The 26,587-nt window shown below is 42.1% G+C and overlaps 1 protein-coding gene across 4 annotated transcripts in view; it reads left to right on the top strand.

Annotated features, from left to right (window-relative positions):
- The first annotated feature begins 554 nt into the window (after positions 1 to 554).
- The window catches only part of ADGRA1 (adhesion G protein-coupled receptor A1), a 486,698-nt gene continuing 460,665 nt past the window's right edge, over positions 555 to 26,587 (top strand). For 2 of the 4 annotated variants that reach the window (XM_075935211.2, XM_075935210.2), the window contains exon 1: positions 558 to 1,286. In XM_075935211.2, the coding sequence (XP_075791326.1) occupies positions 1,066 to 1,286 (221 nt within the window). In that variant the 5' untranslated portion in view covers positions 558 to 1,065. Of the gene's footprint in view, positions 1,287 to 26,587 lie in introns of all 4 variants that reach the window. The other 2 variants (XM_075935212.2, XM_075935213.2) reach the window with 2 other exon arrangements.

Raw genomic sequence — 26,587 nt, 5'->3', positions numbered from 1 at the left:
AAAGGGGAACGCGTATGATTCTGTCTAAACCAAAAAGGGTAGATTAGCAACACCATTTGAATATCCCCATCCCATTTTGTTCCACTCTGCAGGGCTTTCTAGAGTACGTGCATGTTAAAAGTAAACATGCAGAGTCTTGCAGAGTCTTTTATGGGTGGAGCCTCTATTTATTTAATTAATTAATTCGCTATGCTGCCCTAATGCATCAACACCTATTTTAGATTTAGCTGGTACCACTGCTGAGGCGGCTAATGCGAATTTAACCTTATCTTAAAAATCAACTATTCTCTCCATTTTACAGACAGAAAACTAGGCCTGGACAGAGATGATGCCAACTGTCAGGAGGGGAACTGGTGGCAGAACAGGGCAAGAAGCTTGATCCCCATCGTCCTAATCCAATGCCTTAGTCACAAACCCGGGTGGGTGTGGGGGCGGGAGAGAGGAGAACCGGAATCCGTGTTAACTTTAAGGTGTCACCGAAACTTCTCATTGTTTTCCCCAGGTCAGGGTCAGAATACCTAAGAGGGCAACTTCTCCCCACTCGGTTCCGGTCTCCAGCCCCAGTCTGCGAGGGGAGGAGCAGGCGGGCTGGAACTTGGGTTCCCACAGCGGCCCTCACCCTGACACTGCTTCAGGCCGGGGGCGCGCGGGAGTTGCTCGCTCCGCTCCGGGCTCTGCGCCCTTTGGGCACAAGGCAGCGAGCCCCCACCCAGCTCTCCAGAGCCCGGCTCGCCCGGGGCGCTGCTGGCAGAGCCTGGCTGTGGGCGGGTCGCGCTGACATCAGCCCCTCTGCCGCGGCGGGAGGGGGAGCCGCTCTCCCCTGTTGGGGGGGGGGGGGTGTTTCAGGCCGGGGGAGCCGAGGCGAGTCCGCCCGGTGCCGCTGCCGCGAGGAGGCGGGGGGTGGGGAACCCAGCCTGCCTGCCCCGGGACCCGCCGCCGGCAGCGGAGCGGCTGAGCGCAGGAGGCGTGGCGGGCACCGAGCCGCCCTCGCAGCGGGCTGTGCGGAGCTTGCCATGAGCGGCTCAGCCGGGCGCAGCTCAGAGCCGCGGCGTCCGCTCCTCCGCCATGCACGGGCTCTGCCGCTGCCTCTGCTTCGTGGCCGCGCTGGCGGGGCTCTCCGGGGCCAGCCGGAACTGCCCGGACCTCGTCGTGGACAGCTGCCTCTGCACCGCGGAGCGCTCCAAGGGGCCCGGCCGCCAGACCGTCCGCATCAAAGTTGTCTGCAGCGGCGGGGAGTTGGTGGAAACTTTGCAGCCCGCGCTGCTGCCGAACCGCACGGTGTCCCTGTGAGTACCGCCCGGCGGGGCTGCGGGCACGTGGGGAGTCTGCCTCGGATGGGGGGGGGGGGGGCGGGGGTGAGCGGAGCGTGTGAAAGGAAACTCATCTGTCAAGGGTCTGGCTTGGCAGCTCCTCGTGCCGCGAGGCGGGCTGCAAGCCTTTGGCTAACGCAGGGGGCAGGGGGCAGAGCCCACCTTGGAGGGCTCTTTGTGCGCTTGGGAGTTGGAGTGCGAGAGGCTAAAATCCCTTCCCAAACAACACACACACATCCCCGTGCAAACAGTGGGCAGCAGTCTAGTCACCGGTGTTTCCAAACAGCTGTCACCGCTTCTAGTGGACTGGGAAACGTGGACTCTAAAGAGCGTGCGGTTTTCTGTAGGGGACGGAAATGACCAAGGAAGCCCCCTACGAAAAAAGCATTACTGCACCAACCTGTGATTTATACCTGACACACGCCTTCTCCGTCTGTAAAAGTTCAGAATGAATAACAAAAAATAGGGACTAAGAAATATACTTTCAACGTCTTAATTACAGTCAAAAAGGGAGCATAGACTGATCAAACGGGTTATGCGGTGTATTTGCAGTTGTTGGTCTCAGGGTATTAGACACACAAAGTAGGTAAGGTAAAGAACAGCTCAGTATAGCTGGAAAACTTCTCTCTTAAACAGAGAAGTTGGTCCTCACCCACTTTGTTTCTCTAATCAACCTGGGAGGGGAGTTGTGACTTTGGCCCTAAGTTTAAAACAAAACCGAGTTTGTTTTCACTTCTTGCTTAGAAAGTTTGGATGGTATTTTGTTTGCTTTTGGGAAGCAGGACTTACTATGCAAATTGTGTACTACTGGGTAGGGTGGCTTTGAAAATGTCAGTGTTTAGATCAGCTAGTGTACCTTGAAACATCTGTACTGCTGAGCTGCATTTTAAGGGTTAGTTAAACACATCTGAAAATTATGTTTTCTTTTCTAATTTTGGAAGCTGCGGTATCTATTTTTGTCTGCGTACACTTTTGGTTGTAGACATACTATTTGGAATATGTCAGGTAAATTGTTAGTTGAGTAATTTAGTAGTGGGAAATGACTCATAATTTGGTGCATTGTTGACTTGCCAGTGTTTTGGAAATAGACAACGAACATATTGCCTGTTGCACACACCTGAACTTGAATACATGATATTCATTGTAAGTATATATGGCTAATATTATTTTGTACCTCTATCACTGAGAGGTTAATGCAATGTTCTATAATTGGCCCATGCATCAACATTGTTGACATTTTTTCCTTTAGGATGATGCAACTGATCCTATGCAGTTGAATTTAGTTCATTTGACAACTCCTACTGTGAACATCACTATTCACAGCGCTTTATTTAAGTCAACACTTTTAGGAGAAAGGTGGGAAAGATAATAATTTATGACATCTGTGCTTGTAAATGTGCAGATGTGTTAAGTGTGCTCTTCAGATTTTGCTAAAACTGATGAATGACTTGGCTCTGATCTTTCATCTAGGAAGCTTGTGCTTCTGAATATATAGATGTGATAACTACAATTCTTAAATAATGTTGTTGAACTGAGGTAGAACAACTTTATTATATCCATAAAGTTTGTAGTTACCACATAAGTTCAATGTAGTTCCATGGTTTAAAACTTTCTTTGGAATATAAAGCATTCCAACTTTCTAAACAGATTTTGTGTAGTTTTTAACTACTTTTGTCCATTGCTTAAGACATTTCTAGAAACTCTCTAATGTTGCATATCTATAAGTTGGTTTGTGCTTTTGTTTTTAAATATTTATTTTCAAAAATTTCTACACACTTTTTTGCAGACACTTCCCGTACAACCATTTGCACTTTTAAGCTGTACTAGCAAGTGAGCTCAGGATAATTATTATAAAATTAACACAAACTATTTCAAATAGGAGTGTACTATTAAAAGAAGAGATAATGAGAGTGATGGAGGAATAAATATCTAGGGGCAGATCCAGGAGTGTTTCAAGTTGCCATAGCTCAAAAATGACAATTTGCACCACTAATATCATCTAAGATTTAAGGCACTAATCTCAATATAGATAATACCAGATAATTCAGAAGACAGCCAAACACACTTGTTCAAGTATCAGGAGCACACAATTCTGCATTTTTGAAAGTGATTTATGAAAGTCACTTAATCTTAAATAGTTAACTTATAAATTTATATTTAATTGACCAAAACTGTGAGAACCATGGTGAATGAGATATTGGACCAACTTCTGCTGACTTCTAAACTAAATATGATTTTTAAAAGTCTTCCATATCATATGCTCCAAATTGTTCTGTTTAGGAGAATACAATATCTTATGCCTGCCAAATATATATTCTTCTCCTATTCCTTTTGAAATTACACAAATTTTAAGGAGATTACATTTTATTCCAAAGCTAAATCTATAATTAGAAGTTAATGCTTGAAAGTAAAATAGGAACAATTTTTACACCTCAAGTTTTAAGTCTTATGTCAGGTTTGTGTGTTTGTTTGTATGTTTGTTTTTTCAGTACTGAATCGTGTAGCTGACAACTTGATGGAAAATGCTGGTTCATCATAAACAGATTCCTCATGGAAAATCTTTGTTACATTTGTTATATTTGGCCAGCTGCATAAATTGGTGGCAAAGATCTCAAACTCTGGTGTTCTTAGATTTGTTTTTCTAGCTGCATAGAAGATCTAGAAAAAGAGCATTTGCTTGCAGACATGCTTCCTATTTCCACTCAGTTTTATTAGCCTATAGAGAAATCTATAACATATGGAATATAAAGTCTTGGATTGCTTTAACAATTAGCAAATATAGATGAGAATAAAGGTAATGGGTCTTGCTGATGCAGTGACATTTAATAAAATAAATGTAGCAAATGTTATACAATTTCATGTGATTTAAATAATAGTTGTTGTTTTCTTTATAGCGTTCTTTTATTGGAAAGGCACATCTAAGACAAATTGTTACAATACTCTGATAACCCTATTGAGCAGTGATTGGAAAAAATTACCGCCATTGAGAAGTAAGATCTACCTCTTAAGTCGATAAGATGAAGTTGTAATGCATCATCCTTTATAATAAGTACATAGGTACATACATGCTATATGTCACACTTTATAAACTAATTTAACACACTATGCTTTTTTTTTTTTTAAGGGAAGGGAGATAGTCAACTCTTCTTTAATTGACTAGCTGTTAGCATTGGTTGCTATGGGCAGATCTGGAAAGATTTGTTACTAAATGTTTTGCTAATTAAGAGTCTAACCTGAAGTTAACAGACTCTTGTTGACTTCAGTGGAGTTTGGATGGTGTCTTAATCGGTTATCTTCTGTTTTAATGGTGGGAGAGATTGTCACTGACTTGATTCAGGCAGTTTTCAAAAACTTTACATTCAGTAATATCCGAGCTATGAAATGTGGAGTGGTTCCAACAAATAGAGGGAATTGTATTTGAAGTAAAATTAAGAAAATGAACTGTCAGCTGTAACATCCTAATTTAAAAAAAAAAAGAAATTTGTTAAAATGTTCTGGATATACTGTTTAACTGTCTGCATTCAATATTTATTTCACAGCCTTTTCAAAAGGAACTGTAAACCCTTGAGTAAAACAGCTGTCTAGTTTTACTGTAGCTTCTGAAATGAACTATCTTCTGTTGAAATGAGTTGTTTGGCTATGCGGGGAAAAAAGGACAAGACATTTGGCATAGATTTAATCAGGTCACAACTTTTTGGGTAGATATCTGCTGATTAGTCCCAGAAAACAGTGTACAGTGCAGGTAATCCCCATATTTATTTCATAGCTACTCCAGGGGCTTCTACGCACTCCTCCTCTTATGCCCTGATCAAGCAAAAAAAAAAAAAAAATCTACCTCATAGGTTGGTTAAGGTGGGCTATAAGAATGGAGGGAGACTGGCTCCCTTCCATGCCAATCATAGGTGCCCCCAACCACCTCTCCTTCTTTCTTTTAATGCACACCTCTTTCTACATCCTTTTCCAAGTCATTTATCCAGTCCCTACATACCTTTCCTGTGGAGTACCCGCACTGGACAGCTGCCAAAAGGAAGTGCCAGCGATTAGGTCTGGTTCCCAGATATCTTCTAATGCCATCTTTTATTTTGGTTAAAAACATGACAGCTCCTATGTTGGATAGGTAAACCCCAATGTCCTAAAACAACTCAGTTGCCCCACATATTATGCCCATATGTGAAATTATTACCCCTCTTGGGTTCCCAAGGAATTTGGCCACCTCCCTGTTCACATACCTCCTTAATTTGCCCACTCGGCAAGGGGTGGAGGACTCATGGTTCCCTGCCAGATTCTACACTGAAGCATGTCTGACCAAAGAATGTGAGCTCTTGGAAAAAGTTCAAGTATCTGCCCCAAATCTGTCCTTGCCCTGAGCATTAGTTCACCCCTTGAAACATTCCTAAATCATTTTCCCCATGACGAAAACAATTATATGTGGGGGCTGCTGATGGCCCTGCACTGCATACAGCATTGGTATTAGTTGATCCTATAACATGCCCCTTCTTGCATACTTCTGTATCAGAGGCAGCAGCATGGGCCAGCACCTTGTGTGTGCTGGGAGCCGAGGAGCTGGCTGCTGCACTGGGCTGCAGCTGGCTCCCTGGGAGTGGCGGCTGGCAGACAGGAGCTGGATGCTGCCCCACATTGCGGGTACATGTAATGGCTGAAACTTTCAGCAGTTACACAGTTACCTGCTTTTTAACATCCCTAGTTGGTAAGAGAGGTTTTTTGTCTTGAGAGAGAGAGATTTTATTCCTTGTCTTGGGAGGTAATAAAGACAAATGTCTGGCTGGATTATAAACAGGGCAAAATAATGCTGAAGATGGGTGGTTATGTCAGCTAATTATGTGGACAGTCCAATCTTGTGTTTCTTGACTGTTTACAAAGGTCAAGAAAAGTCTCTTCTTACTTCAGAGGTCTGCAGATCAGTCTGCAATTGGCTAACGTATTGTCCACTTTTTGAGACAAGGCCCTAGATGAGATGAACTAATGATCTGATCTTCTATTCTTATTGAGTCTAAACTTACATTAATGTTTAGGCAGATCTGTCTTGATTTCCCTTCAGCTTTGAGTAAGAGTGAGGTTTCTATATTTTTGCTTTTGTCAAACACAATCATCCTGTGACTATGACCATCTAAGTCGTGGAAGCATTTGCCTGCCATATAATTTGTTTGGATTGTGCATATCATAATACTCTTTCCCCTAGTGGGACAGGAGCCTTCTGAGCACACCAGTATTCTTCCATACTTCCTCCTTCCAATCACAAAGCCTTTGCTTTTTGTTGAGTTGCCACCTGGCTCAGGGCCTGCTCTTTCAGATGCTATTCCTTGAGTGTGCTTGCAGGCTTTTGAGAGTGTGCAAAAGATAAGATGCCCTTTCTCACGAGCATTCTAACTTCAGGTTGATGTGAGTACTCGCTTTTGAGCTGATGGTCCAAACTGTCAGTATTACTAACAATACATATTGTAACTTTTTCTGGGTAACGACCACTTGTTTCATTGTCTCATTAAAAAGGCATTCTACAAGAATGAAGAGATTACACAAAATACATTTTACTTGTTTAATTTAAAGATAGGCCCAGAAATACTGACCGAATTTTATTTATTTTTATAATCTCCAATAATTTTAAATAGGCATTCTAGATGTAAAGATGTATTGGTAAGTGAATCACAGAGATCTGTTCAGGATCTTACACTCCTTGGATGCACATATTTTTTTCTTTTAGAAGCCACTCAAGAATTTTTGACAAATGGACTACTGGATCAACTCACTGACTTGTAGATCTACATAATGCATGAGGATTCATGAAAATCCTTACCATGCACCAGACTGCTTGGTTTTGTATTTGAATCTCTGATGTGAATGAGAAATGTGCAGAGACACAACCAGAAAGGTGCTTGCTAGCTATGAATTGACTCTGGAGTCATACCAGATATAGTGGCTGCATGACATGATCAATGATCCTTGTTGACCTTAGATATACATAGGCAGCTAATTCATTGCCAAGAACCTCTAGATAATTAAGAGATCTATATTTTGTTCTTAGCTCTACTACAGAGTTCCTGTCTGATTTTTTTCTCTTTTTTTTTAACCTTGTCTGTGTTTTTCTTCTGTAAAATGAAGATAATACAGTTTTCCTTTTGGCTTGTGAATCTTTATTCATTAAATGCCTTGGTAGCCTAGCTGGCAGGTGATATAGTTACAAAGTATTATTAAAATCTACCTGTCCCAGATAGTGGTATATGATTAACTTTCTTTTTCCTTCAAAAGAAAACCCAGTGCGCTTTTCATATCAAGTCCCTTTTGATTGACAAGTTCTCCCTCAGTTATACATGTTGAACACTGTTTTCTTAAGTGGCGTTACACAGATTTCACTAAAGGTAGAACTTGGCTAATAGTAAATAACTGTCCCAAGTGTAGTGGATGTGTTGAAGACACACATTTCGAGCATAGATCAGTGGCAGGTGTGAAACCCTCTAATATTTAATACAGCGGTGCTGCATGGCTATAATGATGATGATCCGTAACGTTTTCATCCTCAAAGCACTTTGCAAACAATTCTCTAAAGGCTGAATTTACCCCATTTGCCCCTGTTTCCAAATTACTTCAATGCTATGTCACATCTAGACTTGCTTTAGATTATATATATATATAGATTTTATCTCTCTCTCTCTCTCTCTCTCTATCTAAACACTGCTTCATTTGTTTCATGCACAGTCTTGTCTCTTCCTGTTCTACGCTACTGTGGTTCATAATGGTTATTAATAAATAATATAGCAAATAATTTTACTGCACTGTATTTTTACAGTATAAAACACATTTCATGTTCCTGAGAGCATACAATCAAAGTTACGCAGGGCAAGCAAATGCTAGACAATATTTTACAGAAGGAAGAACAAGAAAAAGATTATTGGTGAGGTGATAATGGAAAAGGAAAGCTCCTGAGAGTGGATTTCAAAAATGTTTTAATAATACATTATGTTGCATAGTATTTGTTATCTCTAGATCGTTTATGAAGCACCTTGTATAAAGACAGATAAGTTGTTATCCTCATTAAACAGGTGACAAAACTAAGGTAAAGAGAGCTAAGTGACTTGCCCGCAGTCATTCAACAGATCATTGTCAGAAACAGGAATAGAAGGCCAGGTCTTCTGGTTCCCTATCCATGTGCTGGGCCATGCAGCCATCCAAAAATTTGTTACAGGTATAATCAACCATGGTGAAAGAAATTCCAAGCGTAACGGCAAACTGACGGAAGATATGAGAGAGATGAAGTAGATGGTAAGGAGAGGTGAGTGGGGAACAAGAGGAAAAAAGAATAGAGATGTCAGGCAGGATTAGAGTATGTAGGTTAGCCTAAAATTGACTATTTTTTCTGATCTAGACATAGTCCATAGGCCATATGCAGCCTAGAAGGGTTCTGCGTGTGGTCCCACATGATACTTTGTTTTCATACTGGTATTACTAAAGTGATTCACATGTGAAGTGAGATGTGTGCTGATTGTGAGAGCATGCGCTTTCTCTGCATCCAATTAAACCAAAGCAGTGCTTTGATCAGCATACCTCACAAATTCTAGGTGCACAAGCACAGTTAGTAATACTACCTATCAGGGAAATGATCTTGGTTAGGACAATCTTGCAGCCCACTGAGATGGAGGAACACTCATGAGACCCGTGCACTAGCTTGGATTGCCCATCGCTGACACAGCCAGAATGAGTACAAAATACCATGAATTACCATGTTTTATTTTCTCCATTAGACAGACCTGCTGGGTGAAGTTACTTCTGGGGAGGAGAGAAAGGGGGCCCTGAGTTCCCTATTTTGTTTGTCCTGCCATAGTATAATTAAATTCTGACATTTTGGTGTTCCAAAGTGACATTTAGCCATGCTAATGCCAGTTTTACATGCTTTACGAGAGCCCAAGTGAAGGATCTAAAGGTTATATTAAGGTTCACGTTTGCAAAACTGATTCAAAGTATAATGGTTACCATACTGTGATTGCTTGGTAATATAGCTTAGTTTGTTTATATAAATTATTAAATATAGAAGAATCTTTGTCTCTTTCATTCTGACTAATATAAGGGTAATAAGTGATCATTGCAGTTTTTCAGTTTAAAAATGTTATCTCCTTTTTTAGACACGTGACTCTTTTGAGACACAAGACTGCAATCTTTGCTGTATTATTAATTGGATCACTTATCTTTTGATCATTTCACCTATTACATGGGCCAGGGCTACTCAACTTTGGAAGCCCCAGGGGCCACAATGATACTCACAGCACATGCAGAGGGCCACAACTTAAGCGTGGTTGCATATATATGCAAATATATACGCAAATAGCTTCTTTCACGCTGATGGGCATGACTACAAAGATTAAGCCTCAAAGCATGGCACCGGACCCAAACGTGGCCAGTGTGAGCCAGTCAGCACCTCTCACTCTTCCCACAAGGCTAAGCAACCAGCACTTTCCACAATGCCCCAGTGTTCTCGGCATCTCCTCTTCAGGGCCTAGAAACACTGACACCCTGTCCCTGTCTGTTCCTGCCAGCCCATCTGCTTGAATCTTTCAGTGCTCACCCTGCCTGGGAAATGTCTCGCTGTTGTGGAGCATGTTCCCAGTGGAGGCCATGGTCAAAGGATCCCACTTGCAGACTGCATGTTGAGCCCTGTGTAAACCCAAACTACACTGCAGGCCACAAACAAATGGGCTGCGGGCCGCGTGTTGAGTAGCCCTGACGTAGGCTATGCATCAGAGACTAGGCAACTTGCTTATTGCTGACTTTCTAATTTTGGGGTAGACTCTTTCCAGAAGTGCAGAAGACATCAGACTATTTAGGAGAAATGTATATACATATGTTTACATATACATAGTTGTATACACATTTAACAAGATACAGTATTTAGGTAAAGTAGTACATTATGAATTTCCTCCCTCAAATGTGGGCGTGTGTCATTTGGGATAATTTGCTACTTGATCCATTGAGCTTAGTTGGCTGTCAAACAAGAAGAGATTTGGTAAATGCCATTGCATATTTTACTCAAAGTTAGTCCAATATGTGTGGTACAGATTTATTTTTAATTTCAATAGATTATCAGGGGGAAAAAAACAAATTGTGTGTCAAATGCATTTACCTACTTCTGTTGTGTCTGGTTTAGAGCTTATGTTTGAATCATTAGCAGTTCTAAAACAGTCAGTAAGTTGGGATGAGATTCATGAAAGGAAGAAAGCATTGCAATGTGGAGCCTAATGAGTCCAAACTTTTAGGGGTCTAGAAAGTCACAGAAGTACCTTTTTCGATCCACAAATCCTGAGTTAGGGGAGAGAGGAGCCTTACATTGAAATTCATAAAGCCAGCATGGTAGAGAGGAAGCTGCCTACAACAGATAATGGGAGACCCCAGCCAAGGGAGTGAATGCTAAGCATTGCCCCTCTCTTCAAGATAGGTGCCTAAATTTGGCTGCTTGGAAGAGCCTAACTCTGCTAGTAATTCATGAAGTTAGGGAACATAGGTACTCAACTGCATAAGTTGCACATGGAATCATAAGCTAAATAGCTGGGGGAGGGAAGAGAATTTCCTGTCTAATTTGTAGCTTAGTGGATGGGATACTCACTGGTCAAGTATGCCATCTGAGTCTCCTGCCTCTCAGGTGAGAATGTGAACCACTAGGCTATAGAATATTTGGATGGGGGCACCTTCAGTCTTTCCCACTGAAGTTGTTCCACTTTAATTAAACAAAATTGGGCCAGAGAGAGAGAATGACTCTATAGCCTGGAGTTCGGGCATTTACATGAGAGTTGGCAGATCCCTGTTCAAATCCTTTCACCTTCTCAGTAGGAGATGGGCTTGAACTGGGGATCTCCTACAGCCTGGCTGAGTACCCTATTCACTAGTACAGGGGTGGGCAATAAATGTCCAATGGGCTGGACACAGTTTGCTAGGGTTAGCCCCCAGCAGGCCTACAATCTCTTTTAGTTAGCTGTGCTTTCACATGTACAGCTGCTCACCGCTCCCATTGGCTGCAGTTCACTCTTCCTGGCCACTGGAAACTGCAGGAAGTGGGGAAGGCTGGGCTACCATTTCCTGCAACTCTCATTGGCCAAGAACGGCACATAGCAGCAAACGGAACGTGCGAGTGGTTGTACCTGCAGATACACAGGTAAATAAAGCATCTGTTGGCCACTGTGGGCTAACCCTGGCAAACCGCATCCATCCCACTAGCTGCTTATTGCCTACCCCAACACTAGTATAAAGACTACAAAGGCGGTTCTTCCCCATACAAATGTGAACGCAGCTATCTTTGTGAGAATGTGTCTCAGGGCCTGATCTGGTAGGCATGCTCAGAGATCATGTACTGGAACCCCCTCCCTCAAACACAACTTGAGCAGCTAACCTCTAATCTTTTTGGTTTGTGAAACACACTGTCACTTAGGACACCTAGCACAAGGCAGCAGAGCACATGCTCAGGCAGGGGATAGATATCCTAGAATGAGGCTGCAGTTTGTGTGTGCCCGGAGGGAAAAAACATTCGTCTTAATGAGTTTAGGCTCCTGCAGCATTGGGTGGCAGCCAAGTGGGAGTTTTCTGATTGCAGTGGTGCCTAAAAATTGGAGATAAGCATATGACTAACAAAACTTTTGTGGATTCCACCCTTGGTCACTAGCTGAAGTCCTGCCCACCAGCTGGTTATATGTCTTATTACAGCTCTCGCAGGTAACTCATGAATGTGGAAGTTCTGCTTGAAGGAGACTCTAGGGTAATGATGAGCAACCTAGGCTAGTGAGTGGGCTGCATGAGTGGCCCTCCTTCAGCTCAGTGCACCGCCAGACTCGTAACCAAGTTGGTCTGCCAGGAGAGGGTAGCTTTGCTAACTGAGCTTGTGTACCTAGAATTTGTGGGGTGCGCTGATTGAAATATAACAGTGCTTTGATTGGTTACAGAGGGAGGGCACAACTCTCACTGTTGGTGTTATGTGCAAATAGCACACCCCTCACGTCACGTGCATTTGCTTTGTGTGTATCACTTCAGTAATACTAGAATATTGGTAGGAAAAAACAACCTGGATGGAAAAGAGCGAAATCTGGCACCCTGAACATGAGCAAAGGGAAACAAAATGTCTCGTGGGCCACACCTAGAACCCTGATGGGCCACAGGTTGCCCACCACTCTTAAGAGTTCATGCCTCTTGGGCAAGGGTGAGAAACCTCAGGCATAGGGGCCTGGATGTGGCCCCCCAGTTTGCCTGACTCCTGCCCTTCAAGTCTAGGGGCCTCCCCTGCATTGGGGAGCCTGTGTTGGTGCTTTATCTCCCACATCTCCCATTGTCCCACCACATGGATGAAGCACACAAAATATACAAGCACCCCCACGCACCCAGGCTCTGGTGTGAGAAGGGAATGTGGGGAGTGTTTTTCTCCTTCTCAGTTGGGTGCCATGTCAATAAGGGCTTTTTGTGTGTGCTCCTTGATTGATTTTTCCGTGAGTCAGTGGCCCAAAAAAGGTTCCCCATCCCTGCTCCTGGGGGTCATAGTATCTTTTTCCAACCACTGAAAGGGAATTTTCCTTAAAAAACAGGTGATGAAAGTGATTCTGAGGTAGCTTTGGCACATTTATAGCATTGCTGGAAATCTTGATATCTTTCACACGGTTTTCAAGAGGGATCAATACATATGATCTAGATAGGGATGGTCAAGGGCTGACTGTATTTGGTGGTCACGAGGCACCAGTTCCACACTCAGTTTTCATGTGACCTGGAGAGAGAGAATGAGAATCTGGGCCTCCCAAACGTATACCTACTATCCCAAATGAAAACTACCTCCCTGCCAAGTTATGCACATTTGATTTCCATTGTCACATCTTCCCGTCCCTGTCAGTTATTCCCTCCCCAGTCAGAGCAATAATTTCTGTTCAAGTATCTCTTTTTAAGGCTCTGCTGCTTCCCTTTCTGCCTGGACCCTCCACTCATTGCTCCCTCCTCCTTTTTCTTAAAGGAGCATCATCTCTGGAGTCACCATGCTTCCTGCATTCCATGTTGTGAAAATACTGTACAGCAATTTATGGCTGTTCTGCTCCTTCTCTGTCTCCTTTCTATCATGTGACAAATGGAGTGGTTTCTACAGTCACTGTGCTCCCTATAGGTCCCTCTTTTCAAAAGAATACTTTTCTGCAGCTGCCTCCACAGAAGAACCCAGCAGCTTCCTGAGCAAAGCTTCCGCAGACATAACACTGTTCTCTTCTGCAGGGGCCTTGTCACAGCTGCTCAAACCGGCCCTGTTCCAGATAATCCATCCTTCTTTCCTCAGACTGTTTTGCCCTGCTTCTACTATGCACAGCTGTTTTGTGGCATAAATCTGGAATCTAAAAGGGCAGAATTCCTCCACTGACACAGCTATTCTGCTCTAACAACCCCTTGGAAGTATTTGTGAGGCTCAGTCATTTTTCTCATGCATACCTGAAATTCAGAGCACTGTAATTCATGAATTTCATCGCTGGTTTAATTCTGAATGCTTTCAAGCATTGGTACTTGTCTTTTCTCTCTCATTTAGTATACAATTGCCACTTGATATTTTAGTTTTCCTTCACTTTCAGTGTCACCAGCTAGTAATTCTACATTATTTGAAATACATAAAATAGTCTGCTGGCTATATATCTCCCTAGTCATATTTGACTAGTCTTTATTTCATTGGCTAAGATAGCATGTTATATAGTTCTTTAAGTTTATTTTCAAGTTATTGGGAGTTAATGTGGAGTTACAGATTTCTCAGACACTTTCCTGCCCCTTGTTCTCTCTTTCTTATACATTCATTTTCTTCTTTTTAGAATAGAAAATGTTACCTTTTCAATTTTTGATTTTTAGGCAACATGCTACCGTTGTCCTTTTTAGTATTCTGAAGATACACTAAAGAAACTGGTTAGAAACAGTAATTTCTCTCTCTAAATATTGTCTTAGGTAGATTCCTTCACAGGATAGATACCTTTCAAGTGTGAGACAAGCAATTCTTCTCTTCCATTTGGTGTTCTGGTTTTCCCCACCTCCCAGTAGAAAAGTTCAGCAGTCCAAAATGGAGTCTAATATCAGATTATCAGGTCACCTGACTGTGTAGTATCACAGCATCAAGGAGTCATTGGCAGTATAGAGGGTCCATAGGAAGGCCAAGTCTTTTTTTAGAGTCCATTGTCCTCCCTGATGCGCTGTCAGCCCTATCTGGTTTGTCCGTTGTTCTACCTGAGGTATTAGCAGTGATTGTCACCCAAAGCAGCATAGCTGAAATACAGATACGTAGTCAATATTTCTAACTTCAGATACAAAAATGATACATTCATATTTTATTCAGTAAATCATAAGCTTTCTATTGATACCTTACTAGCTTTATCTTGCAAAAAGCATATCTTAGTTATGCCATAGTCATATCCCAATAATATTTGGGATATAAGGGTGCGAGTGTGTCACAAGTAGTTCCTAGTTTGTTTTCATGCCTGAGACCCAGCTGAGAGTTTAATCTCCAAATAGTGAAGTAGTTCATGCCATTGTTCCACTTCTGATGGTTTTATTATAGTGTAATAACCTTGATGATTTTTAGCTTAATTGGACTTAATCTTATCTGAAAAAGGAATATATCCACTGTATAAACTTTTCTGTCAATAACAAAACACAGGCGAAGACTTCTGGGATTTGTTGCTGTATGATGGTAATCTTTTTTTTAATTAATTATTATTATTATTATTTATTATTATTAAGCCTATGAAAAAACTGATATGTACCTCTGGGTCTGATAGAATTTAGCTCTTGCTGTCAGGTAGCATATAAATAAGAATGTCTTTTTAAACGTTTTTTTTCTTTTTCAAAAAGCTCTCCCTTGGTAAATACTGAGGCTCTGGAGTTGGCTGTATTTTACCTTCCTCAGTTCTGAATATACTGTCTTGAATTCTCTGTTACACTAAAGCTCCTCCGGCAGTGTAGAGGGGCATCAACGTAACTGAGAATCTAGCCCGCTGAGATGTTCTTCATTATTAATGCAGCATTATAGCTTTGAAAAACCTTGATGGCCTAGGGCCTACAGGGCTACTAGGATATGGACTTTCATAGTTTTCCCTGGCTAGTGAGGAGTTTGCTACAAAAGAAAGGAACTACAGAATCAAGGTAGCAGAGGTGACCTCATGAATATCTTCTTTTATGTAAAGATGAACCAATTCCAATTCAAAATAGCTGCTTCAGTGTTTGTTCACAGACGGAATTGTAACTGGAAAGATAAAGGGATTATATATACTGGAACTGAAATTAAAACCTAGCTAACTAATAGATTAGAAAATAAACCTCAACCTGATAATATCTTAAAACTAGACCTGGAAAACTGGAATACACGTTTGTGGGAGGACCTAAATATTTTGTCAGATTTGCTATACATTATTGGCTCCTTGAAAAGATGTTAACTGAAAATTAACATCAACTCTAGCCTTTGTATGAGTGCAGAAAAATATGCTACAGCTTCAGTGGAAAAGCTTATAGACTTCAGGGTTAGAAAGAATCATCACAAGCATCTTCTATTCTTAACTCCTGATCATTTTCAGGCCACGGAACTTCACTCACCTACTCCTGTAATATCCCCATATTCTCTGGCTCAGTTACTGAAGTCCTCAGATAATGATTTGAAAGCTTCAGTTTCCAGAGAATCCACCATTTACTCTAGCTGAAACAAGTAAATGACCCTTTGCTTTCCAACACAATAAAAGCAAGTAGATAGTCAAAACCCAAACATGAACACAGCTAGCACTATGGCAGACTTGGCAGTTAGAGATGTATGAATTTTTGGGGAGCAAGACATTTTTTAATCAGTGACACCAAAACATTTTATGCATTTGTATCTGAATTTGCCCAATTGTTCACTTTGGGCATGGAAAAAAATCTGAAAAAAAAAGAAAAATATTTTGTTTTATTCAGTTTGCAATACCTGTTTTTCAATATTTTTAAAAATGACTGACTTCTCAAACTTTCTAATGCATTGACAAGATCACTATTTTCTTGGCTCTATTGACAGCAATTTGGACAAATGTAGCAAAAATGGTGGGATGAATGCACCTAAGGCAGTGGCCTCCAACTTTTTAAAGCATAAGATCACTTTTTGAATTTAAATGCAATCCAAGATCTAACTCAATCCAAATAGCCTTGCCCTGCCTCCTTTGTGCCCTTTCTCTGAGGCCCCGCCCCTACTGTCTCCATCCTCCCTCCCTCTCACTAGCTGGGGCATGCTCAGGACTGAGTTGGATGGGCCAAAAATTGTGGGAAGGGGGTTCTAGGTGCAGGCTCTGGGAGGGTTTATGGATGCAGGGGTGCTGGAGTGCAGGAGGCGGGTAGGGTGTCAGGATGTGGGCTCCAGCTGGGCCCTGCTTACTTCAGATGGCTCCTGGGTGGTGGTGCAGTGAGGCTAAGGAAGGCTACCCCTGTCCTGGCCCTGCACCACTACCAAAAGCAGCCAGCAAACTCCATCCCAAGTGCTGTTGTACCCCCTCTTTGCTCTGTGGAGATAGGAGACAAAGTGGAAGAAGAGGCAACTTGACATCAGCACCCTCTTCTCCCTCCCCTGCACAGCAAACAGGAGGTTTCTGAGGGGACAGCTCCAAGGCAAAGGAGAAGTGCAGCCATGTGGGGAGGGAGAGCTGAAGTGCTGGCACTTGATAGTTTCTTGGCCAAACCAGTCATGATCACCTGTCAGAGTCTCCAAGACCTACCGGTAGATCCCGATCTACTGCTTGATGACCATTGACCTAAGAGGTGTGTGAAACTTTCTGTTGGATATGATGGCTTATTGACAACACAACAAACACCACCAGCTTCAGCTTTTAATGCTCCAACATACTGAGTTTCCTTTCAATAGTACTTAAAAGTTACCTGGGGAAATGCAGTATTGAGAAGTATACACATTGAGTATCTTTGCTGTCCCATTCCCATAAATGTGAGCCTTGTTCCTCTTCTCTTTTGACCTTTTTGTTCTAAAGAACATCTTACTTAAGAGGTTCAAGTTTGACTGCTGGAAAAAAGTCTCATTCTTTGTTACTTCTTTCCCTGGCCAGCCATTGCACATATTCATTCTTATCGTCTGCCCCTGCATTGTTGCATCTACAAGTTTCTCCCTTTCCTCCCCAACTTATTTTCCTCTTCCTTCACACATGCACTCTGTAGTCTTTCCTCCATTCCAAGATATTGCTCTGCCACAGAGGTCTTTCGGAAATGTATCTATAGTCTTTCTCCATTATATTTTAGTCCTCAGACAATTCTTTAGCCTTTCTATCTCCCTTTCTCACTCATCCTCATTCTGCCCTACATAGTGGCTTACATTTCTTTCGTACTTTTTCCTTGTCTTCCTTTTAGTTTTTCCTGTTTCTGAAACACCTAGCTGTCTCCAAGTACCTACTCTTTTTTTTCATTTTCATTATTCTCTTCATCCATGTTTGACTACCTTTGCTCCCATCTCTGCCTTCTCTAGTTTTTCTATTCCTCACTGCTAGCTGTGGGTTTATAAACTCCATCTGCCCAGTAGAAGTCCAAAGCTGCCCTACTGACCTTGTTTCAGTACCTCCTCTCTTCTCAGTTCTTCAACTAAACCATCATCAGGAAATGTGAAAGAGCCATTCAAGTGATAATGAAGCCATTTAAATATACTGTGTTAGGTCTTGTCTACACTGGCATGTTTTGTCACCAAAACCTGCCTTTGGTGACAAAACAGTGAGAATGTTTACACTACAATGCAACCCCTGAGAGCGATGTTTGTGTTTCCCCCTTCCCTTTATTGTCAACAGTGTGGATTGTGTTTTGTCGAGAGAGCTGGCTTCTGCCAGTATCCCATGGTACCTTTCCTGATGGCTATGCTTAGTGTTTTGTGACCTCTGCTGCCCTGCAGGCATGCATCCCTCTTCTTTTAAAGCTCCAGGAAGTATCTGAAAACTGAGTGAGCTGCTTGGTTTGGAGAACAAACAGAACAAATCATTAGAATGCTTCTGTTCTGCTGCTGCAGCAGGAGGGCTGAAGAGACTGCTGTGCTGCTCTGACCTTTCTTAGCACTGAGAGCTCACAGAGCAACAAGGGAATCCTAAGAAGCACAGGAATCTGCTCTGCCTTCCCACAATACTGCACTGTGGGATGCTTACCCATGTTGCTTTGTTCTGTCTGTCAACAGGGCAGCCAGCAATGTGGCCATGAAATGTCAACAATAGGAGGCAGAAAAACTGGTTTGACCGGTTTTCACTTTTGGAGACTTTTGTATGTCAATAGCACTTTTGTCGCTAAGCCTTCCCAGTGTAGACTTAACTTTTATCTATGAGACCTTAGTTTAAAATTTTGTTTTAAAAATATTTCATTAGTGTGTTGCTGATGATTATAAAATCACATTTCTGAAAAATCATCATTATCCCCAGCTGTCATTGGGCCTAAGGGCACCAGTTTAATATTACTGTGTAGGGCCCCCATAAATCTTAAGAACTGCCCTGCAGGTGCCCTTTTTATTGAAAAGTTCCCTCCAAAAGGGGACCTCACAGTATCCAGTTATATCTGCTGACCACATGCACGGAGTCTGGTTATTGTGGGTGGAAGTGACCAGGAGGTTGCCAGGTCATCACTTTTGTCAGAGTATCCTCAGATGGAGCTGCCTCCTGCATGCATCGGGCTGCTACAGCTCCTTGCTGTGGCTCCACAGGCGAGTCCCTGCCAACCTGGGTAGAGGAGAATGGGGAATAGCGGTAAGCAATGCGGGAGAGGGAAGACAGGGTCTAGGAGAGATGTTTTGGCACTCTTTTAAAAAACATTACAAAATTGGCAAGCCTAGGGTGTGTGCTCATCCTCTGCAGTCCCATATAATTACTCCCAGGATTTCATTACAGAAAATATGTGCATACTACATGCTTTACTTTAAAGTGTAGCAATTTGAGGATGAAATCTCTCCAAAATGCATTAGTACTTTGGTTACTGTCTTTGAGCCAGATAACTAAACTTATTTATATGTAAAACAAATCTAAGTTTGAGACAGTTTTCCTCCTTCTTATAGTATAGGTGGTGTAATTCCCAACCTTTCATGGGCTTATAATGGCCTTTCATCTTAAATCAAATTAATTCTCAAATATGCAGGCTACAGTTGATATATCCATGCTACTGTTGCAAAAGCCACGATTTCCCATTTATACTGGTGCATAGGAAAGAAAGCACAGTTGATGTATCCTTTAGAGATACACTTCTTGGTGTAAATATGTGAGCATTTTAATGAGCTAGATTCTGAGCTTCTGGTCTGTGACTAGCATTACTCATTAAGCAAACCAAAAGAGTGTCTGATTTCTGTTGCAGGAAGGCAATGATTGTTATTCCCTCAGCAAAGAAAATGACTAGTCTGAGTAAAATTAAGAAATTTGTGTGGGTTCTACTCACCAATCTTCTTCGCTCTAGGGTTGGCAGATGGTTTAAACAAAAATACCGGACACACTTGTCATTACATCACAATCTACATTACATCTTATTTAGAAAATACTGGACATTTATATTTTCTCATTTATATTTTCTCAATTTGTTTCCCAAACAGAAAGCTCAAATATTGGACTGTCCAGTTCAAAAGCGGACACGTGGCAACCCTACCTCTCTCTCTCCATGACATACTACTCTTAGACCTATATAAGAAGAAGGCCTTCATACATTTGATATTCCCAGCGGCAAAAGTCTGCATGTAGAAGGCACAGTTGTACCAGTACTATGTACTGAACAGTGTTTCATTATCTTGTACTATGACAGTGTACATACAGGTTGTACCTCCCTAAACCAAGACTCTCTGGTCCAGCAACATCTGTGGTCCAGTAGGACAGATGTTTCTGCCCCAGAGGCCCCTGGAGCAGGGGAACTGGTGATGAGGCTGGGAGCCCTGGGGAAAGGAGGGGCTCTGGTGGCATGGCAGAGGGATCTCTGGATAGGGTCAGCAGCACAGCCAATGGTGGTTTGGGAGGCCAGTGGCAGAGGACCTCCCCTGGTCTGGAAAATTCCTTTCTCAGGACTGATCTGGCCTTGAGGGTGCTGGACCAGGGAGGTCCAACCTGTAATAGAATTAGTGGTGCCTGGAATTCAAGAGATGAGGTGGTTCAGTTGAGTTTTGATCAGGCTTTAAAGTTTTTCAATCAGATCTAAAATAAACATATGCAAAAGTACATTTTCCTTTTGTGATGCAGTTGGCTTCCGTGGTGTTTTTGGGTCCAAGTGGCCCAGTTAACCAGATACTCAGATTATAAAGATCTGTGTCTCTGAGCAGGTTAGCCACAAAGTACCAATCTTTCCCTGTGCTCCAGTGTAAGAGGATTCTCGTTTTTCCCCAGTTGCTATTGACCCATACTATAACTATATTATACTGTAATCTCTTCAGCCTTAAAGTACATGAATCTCTAAATTCCTAGCAACAATACACTTGATTTAGATATGCAGTGCATTTAGAAATGTTCAGCACTGGAATGCTTCCAAGTGTCATCTGGATTGAGTCTTGACAAACATCTTCACCAGGCGTATTTCATCTCTGAACAATTTTCCTGCTTCAAATTCTGCCAAAAACCTCTGGCTCCAATTTGCACTTGAGACAGGGCAATTTTAATGGTGTTTATTGTTGATGTTATCCTGTTGCTTCACTTTCTTCCTCAACTTCAATCTTGACATCTACAAAGCAGAAATCTAAAGATTGTTAATGATGTCCGTATGAGAACTTGGTTTTAAAAATAATCAAATTGTACATGTTTCTCTGCTGGACTGTGGTTAGATTTTCCCTCCCTTCCCCCGTTCCCCTCTCCCCCCAATCCTGAGGCTTATAATACAAATCTTACTGGCAGCATTTGTGCAAGATGAGAGTAGGGAAAAGAGTGCTACTAAAATCTATTGTAGCTCAAATTCAATGCATAGTACAGTAATTCCTCATTTAACACTATAGATATGTTTCAGAAAATGATCGTGTTAAGTGAAAACGTCTTATGTGGGGTAAGTTTTCCCATTGAAAATAATGGAAAAGGTGGGAGTTGCGTTTCAAACGTAGGTGTCTGTTGGGACCGGGACATAAGATTGGGGGAGAAAGAGGACTGGGTTACAGCAGGGAGGGGAGCTGTTTGGCTCTGGGGAAGGGAAGAGGAGGAGAGGGCAGGGGTATTGGGTTAGGAGTATGCCCCTGTGGTGGGTCTTCCAGGACCCGCACTGCGTCCGGCGAGGGGAGGGGGAGGGGAAGTCAGCAGGGAACAGCGCGGCGAGCAGCCAACCCTCCACCGCTTTGCAGGGAGGCGGGGGAAGCCCTGCGCAGCCGCCGGCGATGGGCCGGCTGGGGAAACCCAGCCACCGGCCTGCAAGCAGGGGTAGAGGAGAGGGGGCAAGGTGTCTGGTGAGGGGGAGTCAGCGGGGAATGGTGTGGCGAGCGACGAACTCTCCACTGCTTTGCAGGGAAGCGGGGGAGGCCCTGCACAGCCACCGGCAATGGGCCGGCAGGGGAAATCAAGTTATTCCAGGGACGGTCGTGTAATTCAAAAAAGCTACCCCCGAAAAAATCATGCTATCACGAAAATGTGTCAGGAGGGCACGTGCTAAATGAGGAATTACTGTAGCTTTACCGGGAAGATGGAAGTCATGAGTAGCTTTTGATTTGAATGTTATGTGTCTTTGATCTTGCTAAATTTCTTGGTGGTTACTATTTTGCAAGTCCTCTCCAACCTCTTTAATTTTTTAAGTGACTGCTATAATTTGGCATACTCTATTTCCTGTATTAGGAAGTGTGACCTTTTGGCCATATTAAGATTTCCTCCAGTCTGTTTATATATATATATATTTTTTGCAAAACAAGTGACATTCTGGAACTTATAAATAACCATGTTTTAGTGTCTGTTTTTTTTCAGGTTGTTCTTCTTGCTGCTCTTGTTTTCAATAAACTAAGCTCATAGCTAATTAGAAAATAGAGTTTATATGAAACGTTTTAATTATCTGTCTTAAATATTTACATAATTTTAATGTTAGAACCATTTACTGATACACTTACATATAATATAGTCTAAGATTCAGAATTTATGTCTAGAAATCTGTCTGGATGTGTTCTATATAGAGAATAATATAAAACAGAAACTGTAACACTAAGGGTGTAACTCAAGATATTAAAGGAAGAAAAAAAATCTAACTCTGACATTTTATCTGACAATTGTGTTCTATTTATGAACTGTGGAACAAGTTTTCTCATCCTGTGGGTGGGGGCCCAAAATTGTGTCACCAGAATGTTTTAGAGGGTCATATTGAAGGTCCTGTGACACTAGTCCCATGGAGATGGCTGGGCTCGCTTCCCTGCTACAGGCACTGCAGCCTATGGGGTCCCGGCGCCATTCAGTATGGCCAAGTCATAATGCCGATGGGAGTCTGGGTAGGCCAAACTTGAGTGAGTGGCAATGCAATCCCATGAGCCAGGATACTAGTCCATGCACACAAATTTGGTCTAGTCAGGCGGACTGAGCCAAATCTGTACAGAACTGTAACCCTGAAGGTTGCAACACTGATAGCCAAACCCAGCCAGCCCCACAGAATAGCTGCAGGAGCCACCACTGTGTGGTCACAGCTAGGCTGGACCCAGCCCAGGTGGGGAGCAGAATCTGACTGAAACCATCCAGGGCCTCCAACATTTACAAATGAGTCCTGAACCCCAAAAGTTTGCGAACGGCTGCTATAGAAGACACTTTCTTGACACATGTGGCTGCCATTTACAAACTATCGAGCTTTAGGATTTTATTTAAGGAGCTTTGTTGTTCAGCTTTCTCTTTCACAGAACATCACAGTTGATAGGAGGAATTCCATTTTAATCTGCTGTATAACTTCACTTGAAAAAAATCTAATGCTACAAGCACACTAGAAAAAGCATTTGAAATCTGCAACTTCTATCTTTTTTTCTTTCCTCCATGAGTGACTCTTTTTTAAAAAAGACCATGTGCAAACTGTTATAAACAATGAAAAAAAAGTTATTCATCAGAATTCAGTAGCAGAATCTTGAAATATTTTTGTGGCATCTGTGCACAGGCATTTAGGGAAGCTGCTCTTCACTGGCTCTGTCCAGCACTCTCCCTTCCTTCACTTGGGAGTTTTTCATTTGGAGTAAATAGAGCCCTCTGGCTGATAAGAGAATGTTGCTCATTCCCTTCTGCAATTGGAAAACTGTACTACAATATGTAGGAATGACTACAGACTGTCAGCATTTCTCAGAATGGCAGTTTTGGTCACTTTTTTTTTTTTTAAAGCTGTGTTAATAGAGTCTCTATGGGGAACGTTGCATGGCATTTTTAGTGTATAGAATGTGCTCAACAATTGTTACAGTTACTCATAATATTGAAAGGCAGAATATAAACCTACATAGCATTTTGAGGAAGCAGACAGTGTGTTATCATTGCCAAAAGGCCCATAGTTTATACAATACTTTAATTATGCTAAATATTTGTGGAGTTGGTTTTGCAGTCCTTGGCTGTGTCTACATTGGCAAGATTTTGCGCAAAAGCAACCACTTTTGCACAAAAACTTGCCACCTGTCTACACTGGCCGCGAGTATTTGCACAAGAACACTGACGTTCTAATGTATGAAATCAGTGCATCTTGCACAAATACTCTGACTCTCCTGCTCAGGGATAAGTCCTCTTGCGCAAGAGGCCAGTGTAGACAGGTAACCCGATAGCTAAAATGGCCAACAGAGCTTTCTTGCGCAAGAGAGCGTCCATGCGCAAAGGCACATGCCAGTATAGACGCTCTCTTGCACAAATACTTTTAATGGAAAAACTCTTCCGTTGACAGTATTGGCGCAAAATCATGCCAGTGTAGACGCAGCCCTTCAGTACATTAAATTATCATTGGCTGACTTCAGTGATGTTTGTGCGTGTGAAATGTCTGTAGGATATGGACCAAAGTTTGAAGTGCAAGCATATTTTCTGTATTCAGTGTTCTTAAGGTAAACAAAATATAACATTTAAATAGTGACGAGGAGTCTACATGCATCTGACGAAGTGGGTCTTTGCCCATGAAAGCTTATGCTTCAATAAATCCGTTAGTCTATAAGCATTTATTTTGCTTTTAGCAGAAGTTTTTGTGTCTGGCCGGGAACTCTGAAAAATAATATTTTTCATTCTTGTTTGTGAATGTTTTCAAGAGTAAATCTAAAAAATTCAACAGGCTTTTCACATTTGTCATATGAATGTGGCTGGGTTGTGCTCATACCCCAGCCCTGAGAAAATTGAATTAGTCCAGGTGTGCCCAATTAACCAACTGAGCTGCAAATGGGGAAATTTAGACTGTGGTGAATCTGTTAATTAACAGGAACAGGTAGGGCTACTATAAAGCCAGAGGACTGACAACAGTGAAAATAAATCTCTCCCTGACAAGAAAGGAAGGGAAAAGGTTGATCAAGGAGGTGTAAGAGTCTAGCATGGCTGGAGAATGAAATGCTTGAGGAAGCATGGTAGGAAGTAGCTCAGGGAAGAGAGAAGTAAGGTAGTTGTACTGCAGCTCTTATCTGCTTCCTGTAAGGCCTTGGACTGGAACCCAGAGTAGTGGAAAGGCCTGGATTTCTATACAGTGGCATTTCTAGGGGAAGTGAATAGGAAGACTGCTAACATTGCTACCTGAAATAGGCTGCAGGTATGAGCACTGCCTGATGCTGCTTGGTGAGAGAGAGTTTGAAAGGCTTCCCTGGAGGGCTGAGTCACAAAACAGCAACATGGAAACTCTGTGAGCAAGAGAAGAGCTGCAAACATAGAAGGGGAGAAAGTAGGCACTGAACCAGATGGAACTAATCCCTAAATTTGCCTGAAGCAGGTAACTTGCAGTAGTGAGTGTGTACCCCATGGCAACATGGTATAAATAACTGTTGGAATGATAATCTGCATTTTGCTATGAAGAGCTCAAACCGTTAAGGAGTAGCAGGACCATATTTCTGTGCCAATAAATACTTGTTGAAGTTCAGTCAGAAATGATAGTAGCTAATAGTTCTGTTGGTTAAATAGTATGAATAAAGTCTACAGGCTGCAATTCATTTTTCCTCATGAGACGAAATGAGTAGAAGGCAGCACCTGACTGGAGGGATACTCTGCACTGGGCAGGGCTCTCCATCAGTGTTCCCTCTAAGATTACCCATCCATGACCAGAGTGAGTTTTGTCTTGTGCACCAATACTGAAGTCATGTGCACTTGTTCGGATGTGTGCCACCATGGCCCCCAAATCATTAAAGAAAGAAAACTAAAACAAGGGATAATTAACAAGGTGCATAACTTTATTTATTTATTTAATATGAAGTCAAATAAAAAGAAAATTAATACTGCGAAGTTTTCTGTATGTTAGATTAGCATAGATGAGGGCCGCTCAAAATCTGCATTGTCTGCAGTTCCATAGAAGTCACAAGAGGCCAAGAATAAGCACATTGCAGCACTGATTTATTTTCCTCCAGAATGCCCCTATTCCAGGAGTTTAAGGGGGGCATCACAGAGCTATTTCATTGGCTCTAAGCAAGATAGGGAGTCCCCTACCTACATTGGGAATAAGACCCAAGTAATGAAGTGAGATCACTTCCCTTAGGATACCTTTGTGTCACTGGAATGCAAAATGATCCTACGGCACGAGGGAGTCAAGCCTATTATTCATTGTTGTATCTGTATTGTGAGGCTTCTACAGATACACAGAACACTGTCAAATAATAAACAGTGTTTGTAAATGTTATTTTACACACATTAACCCATATTGCCTGACTTTGGAGAATCTATATATAGTAGAATGCTGGTAAGAGAATATTAGGGAGGTCATAATATTTAAATAATTAGTATGGCAGAATGTAATAATTTAAATTACATATCTAGGTATGCAGGCACACTACAACCTCAGTTACTTTAAAATATCGTGAAATCTAACACTCTCATTTTACACTCATTAGAATTTTTCTGTGCAGCCATGCGGGCGGCGCGCACTTTAGAGGGAACACTGCTCTCCATCTCTTCAGGCAGGTTTTGCTCTCCAGGGGCTCAACCCAGCCATGCCATTAGCAGCAATGTACAAGTGAGGGTGGAAATACACCAGGCCACCTTTGCAGTAAATTAATTTTAACAATTAAATCACTACAATTTTTGTGAATTTAAACTGCTTTTGATAGACATTTGCCAGCATATAAACTGAAAGATAGTACACTGATTTGAATTGTATTGTTGTCGCCACAAACACTCAGCCTTATTGTTTTTGTAGATATACAGGTAATGTATCTTGTGTAGATGTGGCCCACCAGGGTAAAAAGG

The sequence above is a fragment of the Pelodiscus sinensis genome, chromosome 8, assembly GCF_052426305.1.
Source record: "Pelodiscus sinensis isolate ZL-2025 chromosome 8, ASM5242630v1, whole genome shotgun sequence".
In the NCBI taxonomy this organism is placed as follows: Eukaryota; Metazoa; Chordata; order Testudines; family Trionychidae; genus Pelodiscus; species Pelodiscus sinensis.
This window is presented reverse-complemented; position numbering and strand designations above follow the sequence as displayed.